General features: G+C 45.1%; 2 protein-coding genes across 8 annotated transcripts; one reads left to right on the top strand and one right to left on the bottom strand.

Annotated features, from left to right (window-relative positions):
- Positions 1-285: 285 nt before the first annotated feature.
- On the bottom strand, positions 286-5,437 carry CSKMT (citrate synthase lysine methyltransferase). Of its 6 annotated transcripts, none has more exons than XM_032963876.2 (3): positions 5,330-5,437; positions 5,108-5,198; positions 286-3,207 (listed from the first exon to the last, which is right to left on the bottom strand). In XM_032963876.2, the coding sequence occupies exons 1-3, from the start codon at positions 5,426-5,428 to the stop codon at positions 2,477-2,479; spliced, it is 921 nt and encodes a 306-aa protein (XP_032819767.2). In that variant the 5' UTR covers positions 5,429-5,437; the 3' UTR covers positions 286-2,476. The 6 variants fall into 6 exon arrangements, with proteins under 6 accessions (XP_032819767.2, XP_032819768.2, XP_075927163.1 ...); XM_032963877.2 differs by having other exon boundaries at positions 286-3,204; XM_076071048.1 differs by having other exon boundaries at positions 5,108-5,232; positions 5,310-5,412.
- Positions 5,438-5,579: 142 nt separating this feature from the next.
- On the top strand, positions 5,580-22,542 carry LCLAT1 (lysocardiolipin acyltransferase 1). 2 transcript variants are annotated; one of them, XM_032963874.2, is made up of 6 exons: positions 5,583-5,791; positions 9,842-10,182; positions 11,373-11,571; positions 15,972-16,118; positions 18,007-18,123; positions 20,129-22,542. In XM_032963874.2, exons 2-6 carry the CDS (start codon positions 10,015-10,017, stop codon positions 20,695-20,697), a joined length of 1,200 nt encoding a protein of 399 aa, XP_032819765.2. In that variant the 5' UTR covers positions 5,583-5,791; positions 9,842-10,014; the 3' UTR covers positions 20,698-22,542. The 2 variants fall into 2 exon arrangements, with proteins under 2 accessions (XP_032819766.2, XP_032819765.2); XM_032963875.2 differs by lacking the exon at positions 15,972-16,118 and having other exon boundaries at positions 5,580-5,791.
- The last annotated feature ends 2,676 nt before the right edge of the window (positions 22,543-25,218 follow it).

The following is a 25,218-nucleotide window of genomic DNA, read 5'->3' as shown; positions in this document are numbered from 1 at the left end:
GTGCGGAGTGAACACCCAGTGTATTAATGTTCACCGTAGTCATTAACGTTATTGGTATTATATAACTAGTATTGTTACTATTATCAGCCGTATGCAGAGCTCAGTCCAGTTTCAAGTGATTTGTATCGAGGCTTTGTCCGTCGTACCGTATGTTTACAGTGTCACGAGCGTGTCGTCGTGTATGTACGTGCGTGTACACATAAATACAGACGTTACTGTAACATGTATTTTATATTAAACACCTGCCATGTCTTGCTCACGGAGCATGCTTTAAAAGAGGTCACCTTTTGATTTGCATTTCCTCTATGCTTTATTAAAGTTTTAAATTCAAGTAGACAATTACAAAATAATACAGCTCACGACAAAACCTCACGTAAGTGCATAATATAAAATTACAAAGGGGGTATTGACACCATTGCAGTTTCCATGATTGAACATTTATACCCAAAAAAGCGGTGGTGTACTCTTGCACGTTAACAGCCAGTGTTCGTTTGTAAATGTCCGTCAAATATAAAAAAAAACATGCACATGACACAAGTTTTCCTTCCACAAGCCAAATAGTCAAATTTCGCATGCACAACTTTAACTGTGATCGAATGGTGGTTAAGTGGTTAGAGCACCGCGCGATAAACTCTCGTGAATCAAGTTTGACATTTGTAAGCGATATCTCAACCACTTCTGAGCCCCCACTGACCAGCGTGGTGAAGTGTGGTCAAACAACCCCCATGACCGACACAGCATTGGAAGGCCTTCCTCCAGCAACGGATTGACAAGGGGCTGCGATTTAAAACTTCAACATCGTTTGACGCTTGTGGTGCATGGGGAGAAATGTTTTGATGGAGACTGGGGATGTTATAGGTTGACTCTGCTTGTGGGATCCGGCGACTGCACTGTAAGTTACACATTGCAGTCACCCCTCTGTTCAACTAAGCGCAACTGCGCAATTACACTGCGGACACCTGATGGTGTCTTGTGTTAAAAAAAAACATACAAAATATGCATGTTAGCAAAGATATGCGTTTACAATAATGTAACATGTTCACCCAGAAACACCTGGGTCTTCAACACCATTTTTCAGGAAGGTGCAGCTTGAGATAAGGCCAATTAAATTGCATCTTTTTTTGAAAAATACCTTTTTTGGTGGGTTTTTTTTGGGTAGATCACAAAAAATGTCCAACATATATGTAGAGTAGGAGTTAGTGACCAGCAAAAAGTGCTCATGTGAAAATAATGACAATAACACAAAAACTGCGACCGAGGCATTTAACAATAGGAAAATGACATTTAAACTATGCCAAAACACACTACAAAAACTCTACTGGAGTGAATTACAAATCCTCATCATCATGACCAGTGATGAGCTTCATTCCCCATTGTAACACCAACTTTTTCTTTCACTGTGTGGGTGTCCAGAGCCAGTAGATAAATCAACTGGCATGACAAATATTCAAGTGCCCACTGTCAGGAAGCACTGGAGTTAAGAGGAAGGAGTCCGGGTTGGCTGATGCAGTTACATTCGCATCGATACAGCAGTCGGTGCAATTGGTATGAATGCAACCAGCCAATTAAGCAAAATAAGCAAATGAACGACAATGGAATGTTTAACACGTAGGCTTTCGCACCTATTATCATCCATAATATAGGTTTTTTTTGGATTATATTGCGTAAATATAAATGTGTCATTAAATCGAAGTACTTCTCCACAAATCTGGCTGTCGCCTGATGAAGTTAATTGTAATTACTGGCAAAACGTCGTACTCAGATTGTAAATGTTGTGGATTGGCATGTTCTGTTTACGTGACAAACCTAACTAATTGGCTGTCGGGTGCGACACATTTGTATTTGCGCAATCGAACCCAAAAAAACTAAATTATGGACAATGGAATGATTTAAATGGCTTTGCAGTAGCTATGCAGGCCACCCCAATGCAAGAGAATATATTACCCGCAGCATTGAAATTATTTTATATAAAAATAAACAAGCGCTCGAGGTTTCAGCAGATAACAGCTCGCGGACTAATGAAGCCACCCCTAGGTTAACTGACAATCACCCTCTTATCATTAGGTCAAAACTTATAACTAATGCAACAGTATTTACCAGGCATGTAACAATGCATCAATTCACCGAATGACATGCCGATACATGCATCGAACCATGAGTGTATATTTTTTTTTAGTAATTCACTCATGTGAACCCTGCAGCCACTAGAGGCTTTACAAGAGGAAATGTTTAACAATTTACTAATATTTTTTTTATTTAATATACACTAAAGAAGCCAGTAAAACTGTCCATAATAAACTAAAGAAACGAGATGGTAAAAATAAGACTAGAATTGATGTCTATTCGATTCATGAACCCAAATTATGTTGCAACCCCAGATTGCTAGGTATATTAGTTGGGGAGGGGTGTTTAATCATTACATGCCGAGTAATCGTACCACACCGGACACTCTTCCATCTACCAGCACCACTCCTCCTCAGTCCTTTTTCTTATCATCGTCGTCGTCGTCGTCATCTTCGTCATCGTCGACTTCCTGCTTGCGCAGCACGTACATGTAGTATGCGACGCCTCGAAACTCTCCCAGCTCGCGGGCCGTCACGGCCACGCGGCCTGGCCCCTCGCCGGCCACCGCCGCCGCCTCCTCCAGCCAGGGGCAGCGCGCGTCGGGGTCTTCGTCCGAGAACTGCAGCAGGGCGCCGCAGCCGGGCCGCAGCAGGCGCAGCCCCTCGGCGAGCAGCCGGCGCGCCGCTCGCCCCCCGTCGTTGGCGCGGATTGCCGCGTCCACCGTGCCCTTGTCCAGCACGAGGCCGAAGGCACCGTCCTCAAAGCCCGGAAGGCCGCCTAGGCGGGCCGCGTCGGCCAGCATGAAGCGCAGCGTGGAGGACGGGTGTCCGGGCGCCGGCGGGCGCTCGCGCCACTGGCGTTCCATCAGCTCCACAGCGACAGGCGAGAAGTCGACGCAGCTCACGTGCACGGGCAGACGCGAGGCGCGGTAGAGCGACGCGCCAAAGTCCGACGTGCCGCAGCCCACGTCCAACACGTGGCACGCTCCGTCGCGGGCCCCGCCGCGCACGAACGGCACCAGCTGCTCCGAGACGGCGCTGTAGCCGAAAAACCAGTCGAAGTGGCGGAAGTCGCCGGCGCGCTTCTCCGCGTAGAAGCGGTCCCAGGTGGACGGGAGCGCCATACCTTCACGGAGGTCGACTGCTGGTGGGGAGCGAGGGGGAGAACGGGGTGGGGGGGGGGCACAGGTGGATATCAAGGTGTTGTGGTAGAAGAGGAGATTGTGATCCCATGCAGCTGATGGTGATAAAAGAAACACGCAAACTACCAATTACTTGTTGGGGTAAAATGTTCCTAAGGGCCGAATAAGACTTTCAAATACCTTTGCGGGCCACACATTAACAAAGACCTCGGTCAAACTTGTTCAAAAAAGTAAGTCCTAGTGCCCAATTAGTGTAGCTCAGATTCATCTTCTGAAATAAAATAATACAAATTAAACATATTATGATTTATTTGTATTATTTAATTTCAATTCTACGTGACTTTACCGAAAGAACCAAGAAGATGAATCCCTGCAGTCACGAAAGCTTTAAATCGAAATGCAGCTCAGATGTTTACAGTGATCATTAAATCAAATGGCTGCGGCCGCAAAATATCACATGACAGGTTGTCTCCTCACCTGTTCTAAATATACTTCTGGGCTGTACAACATAATTTTCAACGTTTGTTAATAATAATAAAAATTTACTTAAAAGTTTCATCCGTGCAGCCATAATGCTCACCAGTGGTGTCGCCACCGTGCAGCCAACAATGGAGGGCAATTAGGTATTTAAATGTACGAGAGTAGAGCCATATCCTTAATAAAGGTGAGCACAACTAAAACTTTAAATTATATAATTTTTTTACGAACAAAGTTTCAAACTCTTGTTGGACTCCCCCGGACGCTGACTAGGAATTTATTAACTAAACATTGTTTGGGTTACATCTTCCTTCAAACGGGAACTCTAGCGCGATGGTTAGTGCACTGCACTACGCAAGCAGCCGTCCTGCTTGGGTTGTGGCCGAAACGTCGTGATAATTTTATCATATGTTTTATTTTTATTATTTCCCTTCTACGTGACTTTACCGAAAGAACCAAAACATATGAGTGGATATTCATTAAAATTAAATCCTGACGAAAATGAAAACATTCAGCAGATAACAGATTTTGGATAAGATCTCTAATAGCAACACAACTTACGCAAAAATGTTGTCTATAATGGACCATCTTTACAAGAGGTATGTGCACTACATTCCCACTCACCCTCTAGCCCACAATTACCGAATGACTTTCATTTTTTTTAAAAACCGCACAAATTAACTCCGATGCCATCACACCTACTCACACACGATACAGTTCCATCGGTGACAATCCATAATAGAGGGGTGGGGGTTCGGTTAGATCGCGTAAATGTGTCGTTAAAACCCGCCACCACCCGACACAGCCAACTAGTAAGGGTTGTCACGTAAACAGAACGTGCCAATTCGTCACTAGTACAGCACACCGGTGTGTTGGAGAGCCAAGTCATATTTACAATCTGGGTACGACGTTTTTGCATTATGGATTATATAGGTCGCGTAAGCCTACGTGTTAAATGCTATATATAGATTACATCCTTGCATGGACTGTCATGTATAATTTTGCATGGCGTTACTATGACCGACATATATATTAAGTATGTTGACATTCGTGAAATTGATCGTAAACATGACTGGCAAATAAACTGGAATAAAAAAAGTACAGAATATTTATGAAAAAGGAGAGTTGGTTTGATCACAACACATCTTTAGGAAGGTTGACGGCTAACGGGCAAGACTGGTGCCCAAATGACAGCCAAAAGGAGGGAGCAGGACAGCTTCGCGTCAAGCGTAGGTGAGATTGTTGGCACAGCACGAAAGGGCCATTGCCCGAAACGTCGCAGCGCCCTTGCGCCACGACCCGACGCGCCATCACCGAACAACGTTGTTGACTACTGAGGCTAAATGCGGGGGAAACGGGGGGATAATCTCTCTCGCGGAGACCGTGAAACCCGACTCGCACTCGCAACGCGGTGTCAACACGCACGGGACATGTGCTTCTCCCTGCTGGCCTGTGGGCCGCACCAAGCGATCGCCCTCGCCAGCCCGGCGCGTCTCACCACGCGGTTCAGCAGCATCTAAAAAAAATACACACACACACGCGCGCGCACACTGAATTGGAACGAAAGAAAGAATAATTGACCCTTAAAATTCGCCGTGACAATTATAACGTTGTAACAGCGACGCACCTTGCTCACGCGATACGCACCACGGGGCAAGTAGCGTTGTGGTGGGTGGGGCACGGTATGGTGAAGCCGGAACCGGAAATCGATGAGACACGTGATGCATGCCCCGCCCTTCTCCACATACACACGCGCGCGCGCCAATAATAAGACGGGAAACCGATAAGACCCGGAAGCGATCCCGTAAGCAAATCGTCCGGAGGAAACGGAAACACTGCTTCTGTCACGCGCCGCTTCCGCCCCGCCCCGCCCGCCCGCGCCATCAACACCGCGCGGAACAAAAATGTGGCGCCCCCCCCCACCACCTCCTCGACCGATTGTTGGTTCCGGTTGTCAAAAAATCCACGGGCGTTCATCGCAGGGCGGATGCGCGTTCCCCTTCGCAGTGCTTAACTATTGTTGTCGCAGTTGCGCAACGGTAATAATGTTTACGTTGTTAACGTTTTAAAGTTCATCCGAGGGCCGACCCTGCTCGGATCTTGAGACGGGTGAGGGTGGCTGTGAGCACGCGAGACGATTTTTGTCAGGCGGTCGGTGGGGTGAACTCTGTATCGTTTGTTATTGGCGTGGAGTGTAGTTTAGCATGTATTTGGCCAGTTCGGACCGTGAACGCGTTTAAAAACTAAGGTGTGTTGGCGTTGAACATTTGACGTATCGTATGGCACGTATTGTGTCATTAAAAAGAAAAAAAAACATGTTTTGCGGGGATCGTTGGCAGCAGATTTGGGTTTGGGAAAGGTTTATCTACCTAATGGTGGAGGCATTTAACTTGCTGGAAATTGATGCATTTATCCCAGCTGCTCACAAACAGAGGCACGCACAAACAATGTATTTAGAAGTAATTGAAATAACGTTTGCAAAAACGGCACAGCCACGCTAAATGTTGAATCAGTTAAGTACCAAAATACATATTAAGGGGAGAGGTACGCGGCTCTCGCCAAAGGTATTCACAACCACATTGCAAGATGTTGGAGTGGCTCAATTCTAATCTAAAATGTTACTGGAAAAACTGTCATGAACCCACACAATGTTGGAATAAAATATGTGGACCAGAGCAGGTTGAAGTGCCTTTGGGAAAAAAAAAGTTAATTAAAATTGCAGCGTTAATAATATAATTAACTTAAAATAATATGTAAACGTAGAACACTTGTGTTGATAATTAACAGCGGCTGCACTGCTGTCCAAAAACGTCTGGAAGGATACTTAATCTTGTGACCTTGAAAATTGGGTGAAATAACTACAAGACTAATTATTTAAAGGTATTTTTCGCCTTATATTTTGCTATTTGCGTTTGTGGTCGGCGATTTATACAGTAATTAGGCTGCATATGCACGTGCTGTTTACAGTACATTTAATGTCCTTTTGTAATAAGACGTTTTGTTTGTACGAGTGTGCGTGATTTGTACGCTGTGTCGTGTGCTATTTATTGGGTTTTCTGTAACGTGTTTGTAATTTTAATTACCATGAGGGCGTGCTATGAAATATACCCAATACTATGGCCTATATTTTCATTTGAACGGGTGTTTTTGCATTTCAATTACACGCCATTGCTGTGCGACTCACATGGTGGGTTAATAGTGTTTACAACACAGAAAAACAATTGTGGATATATCTATAATATGATAATGGAGCAATAGGAGTGGAAATATAATTTATATCAGGACGTTTTGCTCGCTGAATGTTTTCCGGGTCCGTGGTACAATTCAGTAGGCATGTGGCTGCGAACCGCATCCATGCGCAAAATAAATGTGGTGTGCCGGGAGCCCTGATCTGTAGGTATCCATAAAGAGTGAAAGCGTATATGCAGTGTCACAGTGGTTAACGTGTGCTGTACTGTGAACTCGTCAACAATAATTCGATTCCTGACCGTGACTAAGATCGGCGGTGATACACGAATCTGTGACTGTCCTTCACCCCCCCCCACCTCTATCAACCTGCACTGACCAGTCTGGTGAAGTATGGCCAAAATCCCTCGAGACTCCCATCATGTAGGGATGCCTTAATCCAGTAGTGGATTGAGTAATGATTGTTCATTGCAATAATTCCTTCAAGATTAGGTAAATATGTAGAACGTTTGTAATTTGAGTGGGTTTGTAGATGTTACTATATAATGGTGCTGAATTAATTTATTAAACTTTGTTTTGATGGATTGTTGGTGCAGTAATACATTATAACTGACAAATAGCTGTGTGAAAGCAGACTAGGGCCTGTGTCACCACCAACAAACACATTGTATTGGCCCCAAAGGTGTTCAAGTGTCTGTGGAGGGGGTTCATGCCTTGCCTTTAACACCAGGAAAATCAACAGAAATTGTTTAACAGGCTCCACTGCTGATGAGTGCTCAGAAAATTCTAAATCGGTACAGGAGTTGTTTTTTTTGCTTGACCAATGCTGCTGTAAACCATGGATCCAGAAGGCCCATTTCTGGATGGACATACACTACGTTATTTAAGGGTGGTGAAAGAGGCCCTTTTGTTAATTATGGAAATTGGACACGTGTACAGTGTGTGTATGTGACGATTGACCTTTGTACATCTGTCGATACGCTGAAGTTCATGTGCCAGTCGTGTTAATGGAGCTTGCGACATACTATACAATATCATTGAAACAAATTTTCTTGCTGTGGTTTTCACACCTGATGATTGCTTGTGTTGCAGTCGAAACGTCGTGAGAATTTTATTATTTTATATCTTTATTATTTTATTGTTTCCCTTCTACGTGACTTTACCGAAAGAACCAATAATATGAATCCCTGCAGTCACGAAAGCTTTAAATCAAAAGCTAAATATGAGTAAAAACATAAGTTTGCTTAAGCATCGAAGATGTTTGTTGAAGAGACACGACTGGAAAACACTGCAGGGGTATGTATACCTTGGGCAGTTATTAAAGGCAGAGCGGAATCAAAATTATATAACGAGAAGATGCCAATCATGTTGGAGTCCTTGTGAAAAACTGTAAAGCAACACATACCAAGTGGCATAACTGACCAAATTTTTAATCGGTGTGTAGTACGTGCTATGACATGGATCAGGAACATTGATATTGACAAATAAAATTGAACAATAAGCGAAGTGCATGCTTGCAGTTGCACTAAAAGATGGAAAAGAGGAACACATGGATCGAGGGACAAGCATAAGCTGGAGACATCATATGCAAGTACTTTGCCATCGTAGGAATGTGGAATTACACACAACGGGCTGAGGAATAGGAGATGAGTGCCACCCAATGTTTGTTTTAAGCAGGCAACCATTTTCACTTTGATAGCTCGCTGAGACCAGAAGGCTCTGAATCGTGCGTTGGAAATCATTTTCTGCCAGTTACGGTTGCATTAAAGACCCGAGGCTTGAAACCAAATCGCTGGGAATGAGCTCAGTGTCATCAGAGCTCAAAAGCGTAGCAGGTTTTAGCCTGGGTAGTGCTTGGATTAGGTGGGTTGCATCGTTGACCACCACGTGCAATAGGTTGTCATAGGCGTCTCGGGGCAGTGCTATGCTCGAGGCACCAAAGAGGGCAGTACAGCAGGATGCATTGTTGTACTGTACTTCGATGTTCCTATACATGGCCTCCCCTCCACGAACTAACCCGCACTGACCAGCATGGGGAAGTATGGTCAAATAGCCCACACGGTTTGGGGGAGAGAGACCCTCGTGCAGCAGTGGCTTAGCAAAAATGGCTGTAGATGTACAACGTCTTCGGTGGAATTCCACTTGACTTTGGTGTGTAACTCAGTATAAATCGAGAGAAAACAATTACTTAAGGTAGTTTGTGCAATCAGCTACTGGTGTGTAGCGTGGGGGGAGGTGGGGGGGGGGGGCACCGTGGCGTCTGCCCATGGCCACAAGCCTGGTTTCACTCCTCCAATCTCGGTGAGCAAATGAAGCAGCTGTCGAATGCGGCTCTCTCTATTAATGGTGGAACGACTAAATTTGGACTGTTGAGCCGATTGCGAGTTAATCTGAGGGCCTCTGCTCTGATTGCCAGGTGGTTGTATAATTCTCGCTTGGGTGTTTTTTTTTCAGGTCAGATGTGCGCTGGAGTTGTGGTTTACCTACTATAGAATAGTGCAGAAGCGTTGCAAAGTGGGATATGTGGGACAAGTGTGGATTGTAGAGCAGGAGAACGCCCAGACATGAGAACCTGAGTTCACATCTTCATACAGCGTCCGCTCATCATTGGCAGCAGCAGCAGCTTAATACCCATCATCTTCATCATTACCATGCATTGTTATATATCATAATTGTCATCCGCATAACCATCATCAATAGAGAATAATCATGAATCATTATACTTGCAGTGTGTGTATCATGAGCACCACCTGGTGAGACTGCATTGCTCGATGGAAGGAAGTTGACTGTTGCGAGTAATTTAATGTAACTTGGCCCCACCATAGGAATATAGAATTTCACATTGTATATCATACCTGTAACAATCGTAATATAGTAATGATTAACACTAATCATAGCACAATACAGTGCTCTCATATGATGGACAACTTTTGGTCTCATGTTTGCCTTCATTGTGCCAAAATTTGTACACAGACACGGAGGAGAGCCAAGCGATTGAGCGGCAGAGTGAATGGGAGGTCAGGAGATTGGACAACCAAGTAAGACACGGGGTGGACGAGTGTCTCAGAGAGTGGACAAGTCGACAAGGCACAGAGTAGAGGAGTGACCAACAACAAGGGGAGTGGTGGACGGCAGAGGGGGCCGCCATGCAGGTGTCGCTGGGCGGCGTGTACTTTGCCACCATGCTCTTCCTGGGCAGCTTCCTGGGTAGCGTGTTCATGCTGGGACCCTTCCTGCCTCTGCTGCTCGTCAACCCGCCCTGGTACCGCTGGCTCACCGATCGCATCGTTGCCACCTGGCTAACGCTACCTGTGGTAAGGCCTCCCCTCTTCATCGCCTCCTCACCTGCGTGTCCATTTACTCGCTGCTGATGATGGCGATGCCGCTGCTGCTGCTCATGATTAAAATTCGTTATCCACAGCCTGTTTGGATGAAGGCCTTCCCGTGCCGTGTCGCTCATATGGGTTGTTTCACCACGTTGGTTAGTGCGGTTATATGAAGTGAGGGCTCAGGTCCGGTATGGATATTGCTCGACACTGATGTATAATGTGGCCAGGAATGGAATTCAGGTCACTGGGTTCATAGCGCAGTACACTAACTGATGTGCCACCACTCCACTCTCCCTGCCCATGATCATTAAGCATGCAATTGTTCAGTCCCCTATATGATTTGATGAAGTCTCACAATTTGGGGTCAAGCTTTGATTTAAGAAAAACAATTTCTGCTGTATCATTTGTATTGTTTGCGTCGTTCTGACTCATGCATTGCTTTTGTTCCATCTCATTCACTAGCTTAAAGGTAATATTTGTAAGTAAATCGTAAATAATTTAATCAAACATTACATGCATGATTGAACAGATTCATTGTAACCAGCCTCATGATGATAATGCTGCTGCTGTTGATAATTTGCACGATGATTATAATAATGTTGCTGCTGCCACTGTTGATGCTGATACCACATTGTCAGCAGGGTGCAGTGCTGCAAACTCTATTATACTGTACTATGTGCCAACATCTATGCTCTCCATCTTTACCAAACCGCACTGTCTGACATGGTGTAGTTTGGATAAATAACCCCCATGACCTGCACGTGTTGGGAGGCCCTGATTCAGCAGTGGATTTACAAAGTGCTGTACATGTAAATGTCTTAGAATCACTCTAGCAATTGTCGCTTTGGGTATTTGTATAAGTATTGTGGCCTTCATAGAGCTCCCTCCAATAGAGGGAGCTCTATGAAGGCCCTCTCAGGATGTTTTTTTCCTACTTTTTCACAAAGAGGCGAGAGTGCCCACACTTTAATCCACCACACGTGACCTGCTGGTCGACCATCTGTGGCGATGACCATTACATACTGCCGGGTGCCATACCGGGAGATCACATCGGGCAGCCTCTGGATTGCATGTCTAGTATGCTAACCATTGCACCATGGAATTATCTGAATAAACATGATTACATTGAAACAATTATGGTTGCCCTGGCTGTGCCAACCATGTACCTGACGCAGGCGCTGCTGGAGTTGGTGTTCGGCGTCAAGGTGGTGGTGACGGGCGACGGATTCCGTCCAGGCGAGCGCAGCGTCATCATCATGAACCACCGCACGCGCCTCGACTGGATGTTCCTGTGGAACTGCCTTCTCCGCTCCAGCTACCTGCGTCTCGAGAAGATCTGCCTCAAGTCGACGCTCAAGCATGTGCCGGGCTTCGGTGAGTCCTGGAGGGGGCGAGTGCTGCCACCGCCTCCGCTGGGAAATAAATTAATTACAGAAGTGTAATGATTCGTCGATTTGATCATCGTCAGCCATGATCAATCCCGCTGCTGGATGAAGGCCTCCCCAAGCTATTGCCATCGCTCATGATCCCATGATGCAACAATATACCACTGCTATTATTCTTAATGACCAGCTATCTTTCCTTGCAGAAACGTGTCCTACCCAAAGCCCACTTATGTTTATTAACAGTGTGATATGTTTGATATGTTCTGTAGTCTAGGCATTACTCTTTCTGTCTCACAATGTCCTGTATTACATCTCCGATTAGCACGGTTGGTTACGTATAGTGCGAAAGAAGTTCAACACACACATATATACGTATTGTAAAAAGTTAAATACATGAGTGTTCCATCAATGGCAGATTGTGCACAAACACCAAAAACTCACGACATAGGTCAACAACACTGCCTTACAGGAATATATTCAAATAATTAATAGCTGTCATTTTGTAAAGTGGCCCTTTTTCATAGCATGTTCTGTATAATGTATTATTACTACGGCTGTCTGTTACTCAATGGCTACTATTAGGTAACTATTCACATGCCTATTTGAAAAATGGTGATCGGAAAATATTTTTTGTATAAAGTGCAGTTTCCAAGCCTTATTAACTCTATCTCTCTGGTTATGAAGAAGAGCCTTAAATTGAAAATGTGACCTATTACAGTGAGGGAAAAAAGTATTTGATCCACTGCTGATTTTGTACGTTTGCCCACTGACAAAGAAATGATCAGTCTATAATTTTAATGGTAGGTTTATTTGAACAGTGAGAGACAAAATAACAACAAAATACAGAAAAACGCATGTCAAAAATGTTAAAAATTGATTTGCATTTTAATGAGGTAAATAAGTATTTGACCCCCTCTCAATCAGAAATATTTCTGGCTCCCAGGTGTCTTTTATACAGGTAACCGGCTGTGATTAGGAGCACACTCTTAAAGGGAGTGCTCCTAATCTCAGCTTGTTACCTGTATAAAAGACACCTGTCCACAGAAGCAATCAATCAATCAGATTCCAAACTCTCCACCATGGCCAAGACCAAAGAGCTCTCCAAGGATGTCAGGGACAAGATTGTAAACCTACACAAGGCTGGAATGGGCTACAAGACCATTGTCAAGCAGCTTGGTGAGAAGGTGACAACAGTTGGTGCGATTATTCGCAAATGAAAGAAACACAAAAGAACTGTCAATCTCCCTCGGCCTGGGGCTCCATGCAAGATCTCACCTCGTGGAGTTGCAATGATCATGAGAACGGTGAGGAATCAGCCCAGAGCTACACGGGAGGATCTTGTCAATGACCTCAAGGCAGCTGGGACCATAGTCACCAAGAAAACAATTGGTAACACACTACGCCGTGAAGGACTGAAATCCTGCAGCGCCCGCAAGGTCACCCTGCTCAAGAAAGCACATATACATGCCCGTTTGAAGTTTGCCAATGAACATCTGAATGATTCAGAGGACAACTGGGTGAAAGTGTTGTGGTCAGATGAGACCAAAATGGAGCTCTTTGGCATCAACTCAACTTGCCGTGTTTGGAGGAGGAGGAATGCTGCCTATGACCCCAAGAACACCATCCCCACCGTCAAACATGGAGGTGGAAACATTATGCTTTGGGGGTGTTTTTCTGCTAAGGGGACAGGACAACTTCACCGCATCAAAGGGACGATGGACGGGGCCATGTACCGTCAAATCTTGGGTGAGAACCTCCTTCCCTCAGCCAGGGCATTGAAAATGGGTCGTGGATGGGTTTTCCAGCATGACAATGACCCAAAACACACGGCCAAGGCAACAAAGGAGTGGCTCAAGAAGAAGCACATTAAGGTCCTGGAGTGGCCTAGCCAGTCTCCAGACCTTAATCCCATAGAAAATATGTGGAGGGAGCTGAAGGTTCGAGTTGCCAAACGTCAGCCTCGAAACCTTAATGACTTGGAGAAGATCTGCAAAGAGGAGTGGGACAAAATCCCTCCTGAGATGTGTGCAAACCTGGTGGCCAACTACAAGAAACGTCAGACCTCTGTGATTGCCAACAAGGGTTTTGCCACCAATTACTAAGTCATGTTTTGCAGAGGGGTCAAATACTTATTTCCCTCATTAAAATGCAAATCAATTTATAACATTTTTGACATGTGTTTTTCTGGATTTTTTTGTTGTTAATCTGTCTCTCACTGTTAAAATAAACCTACCATTAAAATTATAGACTCATCATTTCTTTGTCAGTGGGCAAACGTACAAAATCAGCAGGGGATCAAATACTTTTTTCCCTCACTGTATATGCTTATGTTTTAAATCATTGTTATTGATGAATAAGTTTTTCATATGTAAATATTACCTTTTAGGCTAAAGCAATTAATGAAACTGAACATCAAAATAAGACAATACAAACAATAAAATACACACCAGGCAAAAACAAAAGTATTCCTCTATGTAATTAGGATCCTGAATCATGGCACTTGATCGAATAATGGTGGTTTCACTCGTTCGATACCGCAGTCACACCTGCTTTTGCGAATCTAACGTTGACTGATTGCTCATCCGACCATCCAAGATTCAAACGCAGAATCTCAGTCGTGCTGGCTCAGCGCTCTGGGCCGAGCTGGGATCTATGACCCCCTGAGCCAATCGGTAACTCCAAGGTTATTCCTTTTTCTTTTGTATTCCTTTAAATGTGCTTGCCAACGAGAAGAGACAATTAGCGTGCACACGAAGTGGGGGGCGACGGAGGGGGGGGGTAGGGGAGGGTGGCTGAGCTGCCCCCGTGTGCCGAGATCGGTGGGGTTCATTGGGGCTCCTCCTCACTGCCCTCCTCGCTGCCCGCAATGACACGTGAAGATAAATCACGTTGGTTATTTTTATTCTTCGTCTCCTATTCTTACCCTGCGACCCCCCCCACTGCCGCCGACCTCTCCTTCATCTCCCCACTCGTCATGTGTTTTTGGTTACGACGAAACCCTGTTTATTTCTGTAGATTTAGCACCTCGTTTTAGATCCACAAACAACAATTACTTCCTTACCCTTGCAAAAACCAATAAAAATGTCATCGCGGAGGAAAATCTTTTTTTTTAATCAGCTTTATTTTATGAAGGAATTTATATTCTGTGTTTTTTTTCTTGTTTAATTTTTGCTTGTTCAGAATATAATTTAAATAGAACATTTGGAACCATGTGTCCCCATTCTTTGAGTTACGTAACAGACCTTCACTCGAGTACCAAACTAAATTAATGCAACAATATGGCCACACAATAACAACATTGTTGGAGACCGGGGGGGGGGGGGGGGTGGAGGATCAGAATTTTTTTCAGAAGTCATAATCTTTATTTATCTTGGAGAAATCCGATGAGCTATGATGCTCTTTTTCACAAATGTCCAGTAGGTCGCATGGTGAATGGAACCTGGTTTTGGTACGACCCTGCCCCCCTCGTCCATCCCCCTCCTGCCCTGGAATTCACGATCTCACTCGCCCTGCTCAATCGCTCCTTCCCTGCTGCCTCCTCGGTGTAGAACTTCCTCCACTTGACTGACCATATTGCGGATTCCTTACTCAGATTTGAGCCAAGGTTCAATACCTTCCGCTTTTTCTCTGGCTACAAGCATCTCTACCAAGTTTCTTCATTCGTACCATTATCGCACTCCTCTGTGTGTGTTATTTGTGGCCAATCAAAGTTAAGCCCACACAAAATAATGACGAGTAAAAAAACATCCTATATATGCATGGGTTAATGCTCTGTACCTATATTTAATTTACACTATGGAAGCGGACGTGTAACTTTAGGTAAAATAAATTTGCATAGTTGCACATATTACTTTTGGCTTTGTGTCTCGCAAGTTTTGGGCAATCCTTTGATCAGTTTGGCCGCTATTCAATCGGGCAAAGTCCCGAATAGAAACACATCCTACAGATTATTTTAATTTGTTTGAGAGTTTTTATTCCCCACTGCCCCATGAAGGACGGACAGACAGACCAACTGAGATAATGCATAAACAATTTCAACCTTGGTTGGAAAGCATTGAAAATTAACTACCCAAACACCTCAATGCAGGGCCCTTCTGAAAATTATGATTAAGACTGTGACGCTTCTCTGGGTTCATACAATAGATTACAAGGAGGCAATTAACAGTTATTTAGTCAGTTGATAAAACTTTATCCTTACACTCGTGATGGTGATATCACTGCTATACTTATTAAAACACCATTTGTGTAACAAGCTCTAATAGTATCAGACACGGTCCGGGGTGATTTGATTAACAGGCGATCACCGGTATGACTTCCGGTAACAAATCCGTTTCCCCCCCACACCTTCCGTGCCCCCGTGGTGCCGCTGTGCAATGTGGGTATGCTTAGGCTGGGCCATGCAGGTGGCGGCGTTTGTGTTTATTGCACGACGCTGGGAGCAGGATGAGCAGCACATTGCGCGCCACCTCGACTACTTCACGGCCATCGACCAGCGCCTCCAGCTGCTCTTCTTCCCCGAGGGCACCGACCTGACCGGTCAGAAGTCCGTGCATGGACAATCGCGCGACAGAGGGGGGAGGGAGAGGGAGGGCATCGTGATATCTTGAGCCTCACACCGCCCTCACTCGGCAACTCTCTGGATTAAAATAATGTTTTGCACCCGCACGGTGCTTGGTTTCGGTGCCTCGGCAGCTCAAAGTGCATCGCACCACATCTCATCTCAAGCATTCCAAGGGCGGGCACCCCCAGTCGCAGCTGTTCCCTTGCAGCACAAGGTGACTCGGCAGCAGCAGCAGCCTGCATTTGGGCATTGGTCTGCCAGTAGGAGCGATTATTGCTCTGTGTAATCCCAATTGAGTAATTTGTTTATTATTATTATAATAAACGGTCACTTTGCATACACCAATATTTAGTGTTTAACATTGTCGGGTTGTAGCACCGTTGCTGTTGGCTGCAGGGATCACGTGAAAAACACCATGCCAGTCATGAGGGTTGTTTGACCATACTTCACCATGCTGGTCAGGGCGGGTTGAAGGGTTGGGGTGGCATGCCAGTTGAGACATCATTCGCCGTGACCGGGAATCGAACTCTGTTCGCCGGTGTCAGAGCACAGTGAGCTAACCAATGTGCCTTGCATACAAAATATACAAATCGAAAAACACTGAACCATACGCACGTGATTCAGAACCTCCAGCAGAGATGATTGCCCTAACATACGTCTGGTTTGTGTAGACAGACTATGAATGACATTTGACTTGACTTCGGGTTGGGGTCATTCAGGTCGGAGTGATGATGGAAGTATCATTTGATATCCAGTGTTATTTGTGTGACCTTGAACACTGTGTGTGTGCGTCACACACATACACACGCACGTCACGAGCAGACACTCCTGCCCACGATAGGTCTGATTGAAATAATTTTCTCAACAGCCAAAAATTGGAGGTCGGAGAATTAAAAGAAGATAAATTCGCCGCGGGGCGACTCTCTCGATGGTCGATTTGGCAAGGGGCACTGAGTGAAGCATGCCTGAGCTGTGTGACGCAGGCTGTCCCAACGTCCCCAAAAGTCGCCTAAAAAAAAATAAACGTAATACTCTGGCTCTCAGATAATTCATTAATCAGTATAGCTTTTGGAGCCCTGGCCGAGCCAATTAGGGCCATGCCCTCAAACGCAAAAACACTCGACTGCCTGCCGACGTCGTTGAGATTGTGCGAAGTTGCTGATTGTTGCGGTGACTTGTTTGCGGTGGGTATGGCAATCTGTCACGGCGGCTGCACCATACTCCACACTCTCATATTCAACACAGCTTCGTAGATGTAGTTGTCGTCACAGTTACTGGCTGAGCGTGCCACGAATATTAAAATAAATCAAGGTTAATTTTCGGTGGTGGGAAGCGGAAATAACTAAATAAATTCCACCCCCAGTTGGAATTTAACCCATGTTCACATATCAAAGGCCCACACTCGTATATATATTAGGCTGTCCATCAGGCTACAACCTGGGTGACCCTGTTTCAGTCTGTAACGCTCATCTTTAAAAGAGGGATAAGGCAACAATAACCCGATCTGTGAGGGAAAAAAATGTAATCGATAAGATGAGTGCGTTAAATTGCACGCCGCTCTTTGTGTGGTCCGCGATGCGGTGTGGAGCTGTCAGAGCGTTTATTGTGGCCATCAATACGTGGGTCGGGGCAACTGGCAAGCTTCACAATGCAGCTTCGCCACCATTATCATTTTCGTCATTGTGATGCTAAAGTGCCTCCGAGTGCATGAGACTCATTCCTGCTTCCACCACCCCCACCGCCTCCCTCTCCCGCTGTGTCCGTTTACTGTTCGCGCCTCGTGGACAACAAGACCCGTCTGTATTTCACTTTTATAATGGCCGTCCGACGTTTTGTGTGTTTTTGTTCATTGTGTGCACACAGCGAACACTAAAGCACGGAGCGACCAATTTGCCGAGAAGAACGGCCTGCCCAAGTATGAGCACGTGCTCCATCCACGCACCACCGGCTTTACCCACATCGTACAGCGTCTACACTCAGGTATGTATGTATGTATGTTGAACTTTTTCCGTACGTAGCCTACCGTGCTAATCGACGGTGCGGGGGAAGGACAACAAACTAAACACAAAAAGCAGTTATAAAGAAATGAGTTTTCAATTTAGATTTAAAAGTGCATAGCTTCAGTGGCTTCCTAAGATCGGAAGGAAGAGCGTTCCAGACAGCCGCAGAAGAGCACCTGAAAGCGCGCGATGCAGTGACCGTCTTTGTTAGATCACTCGCCAAAAGCTGCTGCGAGAATGACCGGCTTTCGCGCGATGGTTTATGCTCCTTGAACCACAATACCTTGCTGATGAGATCAGCAAGGTATTGTGGCAAGCACTTTGTGTGTAATGAGTGTGACCTCATAATGTATTCATCCGGCAACCGGAAGCTAATGTAGCTCAGTGAGCACTGGACCGACATGGTCAGATCTTGCTGGTGTGGGGATTAGGGGGCGGGCAGTGCCACTCACAGGTGTGAGATGTTGATACAGCCTACCATGCATTCGTGTTCATGTGCTGCATAAATAGAAAATATTAAATTGTAACATTTCAGAGACAATGTAAAGGTATGGTAATTACAGGCAAAGCCAAGGTACTATAATATCAAATACCTTGGCCAATAGGGAGATAACGTTATACAAACTCTAGCCAACAGATTGAAATGCCGAGAGATACAAAATTCGGAAACGGATGTCACCAGTTGTTGAAGGTGATCTGAGATCAACAAAAGCAACAGAGCAGATGAGAGTGGGTTGGAGTGCTTTTGGACAGCTGAACTTGATAATGAGAAGCAACCAAACAATGTGCCTAAACAAAGTTTTGAATTGGTGCATATTACCTGCTTATGACACGCATCGGAAACATTGGCAAAGAAAATGCAACAAAAAAGGGCACAAGTCATGGGGATGATGCACGTTGTAAATACATGTGAATCAGAGAACAAGCAGAAGTTAAGAGACTTTATATTAACTGTTGGTGGATGTGGACAGGACATACGATGCGAGAGGGCAATATGGCCATTGGGTGGAAATGACTACCGAGTGGCAGCCAAAGAAGGGAAAGCGGACAAGAGTCCGTCCACCGAGGAGATGGAGCAAAGATATAGGCGACTTGGTGTGGCCTTCATCCAGCAGTATATTGTTAGTGGCTGATGATAATTATAATGAACATTTCATATTTCCAAATTATAAACATGCATGCGTGCATACAAGCGGTCTGCTTGAAGTGCGGTCGCCCTGCTTGAGAATAAATGATAGAAGAGTAAAAATATCTTTGGTACAATTTAACTTAACGTCGTTTCTCTGCCTGCTGAAATGTAATGCTCTACACCACCAGCCGGCAACGCGCACACCATTAATGAGGAACATGTTAGAGCATTGAAACCGGACGCATTAAAGTGGGAAAAAAATCCATATACTATCGACGAGCGGATGTACGTGCTTTTTTTTTTCATTTAAACAGGGTGTAATTGTTTAAGCTGAGTCTCATCGTAGGGTGTGGTGGCTTTGATGTATTTCTGTAATTCGGCACTCGGTGGAGTTGACGGATCACATTTTGATTTTGTACACTGGAAACCCACCTGCTGTAAACTCTATTTTCAGAAGGCAGTGCTGCTGACCAGCCTTTATGGATTTTTCAGGACTCTCCCGTTATATTTGTTGTGTTTTATTCGGGTATTACAGTTTCCCGCCACACTCAAAATACATCATACGGACCCAGACAAACATCCCAAGCAGGACACTCTTGATTAAGTATCCTCAGACACAGCCGAGGCTTTTGGGGACAAAATAAATTATGATTGTTTTATTTTTTACGTCCCCCCACCTAGCTATATTCTATTCTATTTGCGCTCTCATCTTCGCAGCATGCTATTGAAATATTTCCAAGCATCAAGGAGCGGCCCCGTAAGACAATACCGCCACTCGCATTGTTGTCTAACGACTTGCGGATACCGTCTCCCCCTGCCTCTACCGGCCCTCCTCGCCCCCCCCCCCCTCTCCCAGGTGGGAAGCTGGACTGTGTACACGACGTTACGGTCGCCTACCCTTGCAGCTTCCCGCAGAACGAGCTGCAGCTCCTCGCCGGCCGCTTCCCGCACGAGATCCACTTCCACGTGCGGCGCCACCCGGTCTCCACGCTGCCCCTCGACTCCGCTGGCCTGGCCGCGTGGTGCTGTGACCGCTGGCTCGACAAGGAGGCCATGCTGCGCTCCTTCTATGAACGAGGCTCCTTCGTGGCGCCGGCGACTGAACCGTCACCAACGACCGCCAGCTCAAATGGCGCCGTCGTTGCGGCCGCACCCATGGAGCCACCGGTGCCGCAGTGCAAATCGGAGCTGCGCGTTCGCTGCGTCCAGTGGCTGTCGCTTGTCTGGTGGACGGTGTTCACATGCGTTGCCGCACCGGCGCTCCTGTACAGCTCGGCGGTGGCGCGTGCATACTTTGTGGTGGCGTGCACATTCTTCGCGCTGCAGGCGCGTGTCGCCGGCGGCCTTGAAAAGCTGGAGGTGGCGTGGTTCCCGCACTGGCAGCGGCTCAGTGGGTACGGGGCCGTCGCCAGTCGGGTCTCCTGAGAATTGTGGACTTGCGTAAATTTGCACGCCTGCTGTTCACTATTCTTAGGCCTGAGCCCCTCCTCGTGCCCCAACTCATCCCTCTGATCGCTCAGTTCATGCTTGAAAGAGATTTCTAGTGTAATGTTTGGCAGAAAACTGGCAATGTCCACTGTTTTGTGCCAGTAAAAAAAAAATAATTCCCACTCATGATTCAGGTCCTGATGGTCTCTGAGCTCAATCAAAGTGATTTCCCATTTAATGAGCACACAGCGCCAATGGTCGCCAATATACAGCCCTGAGCCAGTCGCACAAATTACACATTACTTAGGCCAGGACTGATCCAATCCATAGATCAATTACTCATACTTTTCCACAAAGTGGTACCACCGCTCCACCAGAACAATTATGTAACTTTAAATTTCCTTGGAACCTTCGACCTTGCTGCGCTGAACAGCACAGGGGGCAACAAAACTTTTCCCACGCCTTCTGGTCTTCAGCCAGCTGAGCCACATCGTCCCATGTTACGCAACTGCTGTCAGAATGATACATTTCAAGGTGGAAAATGGTATTCTTTCATCCTCTGCCTCCATCAGCATTTCATTTGTAGGCCGTGCATTGTTTTTTCCCAGTACATGATGATGTTCATCAGCTTGGGGCGGGCGGTGGAGCGGTTAACAATTTCTCAATCGAAAATACCACTTAAAAAAACTAAATCGTCTGCCTTCAAATTAATGCTCACATCAACGGTAACACCATCAAAATGCAAAGCTTAATTAAAACTCGTTAATATTTTTCGATATAAAAAACTAAGTAGCCATGCAATTTTTGCTCTTTTTAAAAACATCGCAGCATTTGTTTTTTTCATACGTGTTTTAAAAAAGTTTCATTGATTGTTACCATGACGTCACCATGGATTCTTACGGTAATCGTGTTAGTGATTTTATTTTATGCAATGTTTTACCGACAGAACTATGTACATTCACCTTTTTGTCATCGTTCGGACTTGCATTTTTGTTGTCACCACCATCGCGCTTCTTTAAACGATTCTAAATGTGAGATACGAGAGGTGGCTGGGTGGTGCTCGGACAAACGGGCAACACACTGGAGCAAATGGTCTTACAACGTCTAGGATTCAGCCCCAAATCTGTTGAAGCAAAAACGAAAAACTGTTCTTGAACGGTAAAAGGGCTCTTTGATGAATGTATAAAGAGAGGGAAGCCCTTGCGTGTGTGGTGAGTGTCGCTCGTTTCAGTTGTCTCAGCATTTCGTGCAAGGAAAACACCTATTGCAGTGTTTTATTTAATTAATTAGTGCTCAACACTTGAGTTGATCGTGTTGTAAAAGCTCAATTTTTTCACAGTAGATGCTCCCGAATCTGATTGTTTAGGTGCGAGGGGCAAAACAAAGAACTGTTACCAAGTTGGTAGCAGAGGCAACAAAAGGCTGTGATGTACAACGAAGGCAAATGGTCATTGTTTACTGCAACAGTTCGGCATTGTATTTTATTGGGCCATAGGGCCCTGCAAAAAAATATTTTCCTAAATGACAAATCATCTTTTTAGTTGCATTTATTTCACTGCTATTCTGTGTCTTGGTCTCGCATTTAATTTATAGACTTTTCCGGTCTAATTGTACGTGGTGTAGGAACACGTTTTCGTCGAATCGGATTCCATTTGGCACGAGCTGCCTTGATAATGGCCGCCGCGCTGGCGATTGGCAGTTCGTGGCAATGGCGCGTGCGGTAATCACGAACGATTGTACGCGAGTGCGCGTACAGCAGCTTGTTTTGTTTTTAAATTGCGACTTGTTATGCTAATGTGATGTTTCGTCTTTTGACTTGACAAATATAAAGATATACACATGGCCGCTGTCTTGTCAAACTTGCTTGCCCATTGAAAGCAGAATACACTTTTACATCATTAGACCTCCTTTGCCAGTACCAAAATGTAATAATAGGGGGTTTCCCCTTTTTTCTGGCGACAAAACTGAAACCTTCTTACAAGGATTCATGTCTGCATTAACCACAATACCTGCAGTCAAAATGCAGACAAAAAACATACTATGGATAATATATGCATTGTCCTTGAAACGGATTGGTCCACACGCCTTCTGGCGTCATCTGGTCGAGCATCAATTGGGTTGAGGCTCAAAAGAAAGCCGTCCCTTGCTGTGGACCAATCAGTTTCAAGGACAATGCATATATAGTATGTTTTTTTTTATTGCATTTTGACTGCAGGTATTGTGGTTAATGCAGACATGAATCCTTGTAAAAAAAGGTTTCAGTTTTGTTGCCAGAAAAAAAGGGGAAAAACCCTATTAATTCAGTCACTTTGTTTTCCAATCCGGAAATTGTTTATCTTCAAACAGACCCAAATGGCATAATGTGCTGTGATTTAAATGCAGTTTTTACAGTGGAGCACTGATTATAATTTATTATAACTTTCTGTGATTGGATGGAATCCGTCATGTAGATTATTTTGACAAATGAAAATCGGAAGGCTTTATATCCTAAAATAGGAAAGATATACAGTATATAAGAAGGATATACTGTATATCCTATTTTCATTTGTCCAAATAATCAACACATGACAGATTCCATCCAATCACCATTATAATGATCAGTACGCCACTGTAAAAAGGGCCTTTAAATCACAGCACGTAACGTCATTAGGGGGCTGTATGAAGAGCGACGGTTCCGGTTTATAATTCTTCCTTCCCATTGCATGTCCAAGGAACTTATTCAAAAGTTACTTATAAACTAGATTTGAAGCTTTCGTGACTGCAGGAATTACTCTTTGGTTCTTTCGGTAAAGTCACGTCGAAATAAAATTAAATAAATAATACAATACGACGTTTCGATTGCAACACAAGCAACCGTCATCAGGTGTTTCTCTGTGTGTCTCTGTCTCTCTCTGCGTGTGTCTTTATGTGTCTCTCCCCCATGTGTGTCTCTCTGTGTGTTTGTCTCTCTCTCTGTCTCTCACTGTGTGTTTGTCTATATATATGTCTCTCTCCGAGCTTGCATACATTCATACCTGATGACGGTTGCTTGTGTTGCAATCGAAACGTCGTATTCTATTTTTTTATTTTCTTTCTACGTGACTTTACCGAAAGCACCAAAGAGGTGACGTATACATGAACAAAATCTAGATTTAAAAATTGCAACGCAGCGCTCAAAATAAACAAAAACTAGAACATTTAAAATTTACTTTTAGCAGTGAATGCTGGCCAATAAGTACAATCCATAGTACAGGTTTTTTTTTAGTTAGATCGCGTAAATATATAAATGTGTCATGAAACCTGCCACCACCAGACAGAACGGTGTTGCTGTACTAGTAACGAATTGGCACGTTCTGTTTACGTGACAAACCTTACGACTTGGCTGTCGGGCTATCTAAGGGGCCGTCCATAAATGACGTCACGCACCTAGGGGGGGGGTCAGATATATGTGACGATGTGTGATGAGGGGGGGGGGGTTTGAGAAATGTGATGTAACATCAAAATGCGCAACTTCAAATAAATATAGACAACACATTCTACTTAATTAAATAGACTTTTGAATAAATGTTTTATCCTACAAGATCAGAGTGCAGCGCAACATTAAATACGCACTACAATGACCATAGTTTAAGGCGATTTGAAGCATGTTTTATATATTTTTTTGGGGGGGGGAGGGCAGAGCTTTGTGACGTCATATTTGAGAGGGGGGGTCTGACTTTTTGTGACGCCGTGTGACGAGAGGGGGGGGGGGGTCAAAAATCGTCCGAAATCACGTGACGTCATTTATGGACGGCCCCTAACCCTAAAAAAACCCGTTAAGGATGATATTGGTCGCGAAAGCCGACGTGTTAAACTCAATAAGCACCAACACTGGAAGGTGAAAAGGGGCCCTGCTGTCAAAGCTTTGGGAAGGAGGTTTGGAGTAGGTCAGTTGGTTAGGGTCAGGGAGATGGCCCTTTGTTTAGGCTTTGGGTCAGAGAGAAGGCTCGTACTAGAGACTTGCTGGCTAGTTCGGGTTAGATTTTGTACTCGTGACCGCTTGGCTAACCCACCCCAGTCAGGGTGAGTACTAACGGCTGACTGGCTCGATAGTTAAGTTTAGCGTCCGTGACAGGGCTAGTCATGGAGCTGGTTGACTGTTTGAGTTCGATCTAGTACTCACCCCGGTCAGGGTGAGTACTAACGGCTGACTGGCTAGATAGTTAAGTTTTAGCGTCCGTGACAGGGCTAGTCATGGAGCTGGTTGGCTGTTTGAGTTCGATCTAGTACTCGTGGCTTCTTTGGCATTTTTCGTTAAGGTTCGGGCCATTGACAGGGCGAGTAAAATAGTTTTCATTGGCTAGTTACAATAGTTAAGGTAGGGCTAGCATTTTTTGCCTTGCCTCATACATCCATCGGAACGTATGGCCTTTTCAGTTTCTGGTTGCTTTTCATTACTCATGCTCCCAGTGGCTGATGATTACTCGGAGGCGCGACTGCTTTATGAATCCAATGCCCTTAACGCATCTGGGGGCTGCGGCCGCGATGGGCTGATGATGG

The sequence above is a fragment of the Petromyzon marinus genome, chromosome 31, assembly GCF_048934315.1.
Source record: "Petromyzon marinus isolate PM22_M1 ecotype Great Lakes invasive population chromosome 31, UKy_Petmar_22M1.pri1.0, whole genome shotgun sequence".
In the NCBI taxonomy this organism is placed as follows: Eukaryota; Metazoa; Chordata; class Hyperoartia; order Petromyzontiformes; family Petromyzontidae; genus Petromyzon; species Petromyzon marinus.
This window is presented reverse-complemented; position numbering and strand designations above follow the sequence as displayed.

Bases quoted from the DNA above. Each gene is read 5' to 3' on its own strand.
- CSKMT (XM_032963876.2), bottom strand. From the start codon at position 5,428: ATGTGGAGAAGGGCGGGGCATGCATCACGTGTCTCATCGATTTCCGGT. The intron at 5,199-5,329 runs GTGCGTATCGCG...TATTTTTTTTAG, and splicing joins ACAACGCTACTTGCCCCGTG to ATGCTGCTGAACCGCGTGGT. The intron at 3,208-5,107 runs GTGCGTGTTGAC...GCTCCCCACCAG, and splicing joins CAGGGAGAAGCACATGTCCC to CAGTCGACCTCCGTGAAGGT.
- LCLAT1 (XM_032963874.2), top strand. From the start codon at position 10,015: ATGCAGGTGTCGCTGGGCGGCGTGTACTTTGCCACCATGCTCTTCCTG. The intron at 11,572-15,971 runs GTGAGTCCTGGA...GGGTATGCTTAG, and splicing joins CAAGCATGTGCCGGGCTTCG to GCTGGGCCATGCAGGTGGCG. The intron at 16,119-18,006 runs GTCAGAAGTCCG...GTGTGCACACAG, and splicing joins CGAGGGCACCGACCTGACCG to CGAACACTAAAGCACGGAGC.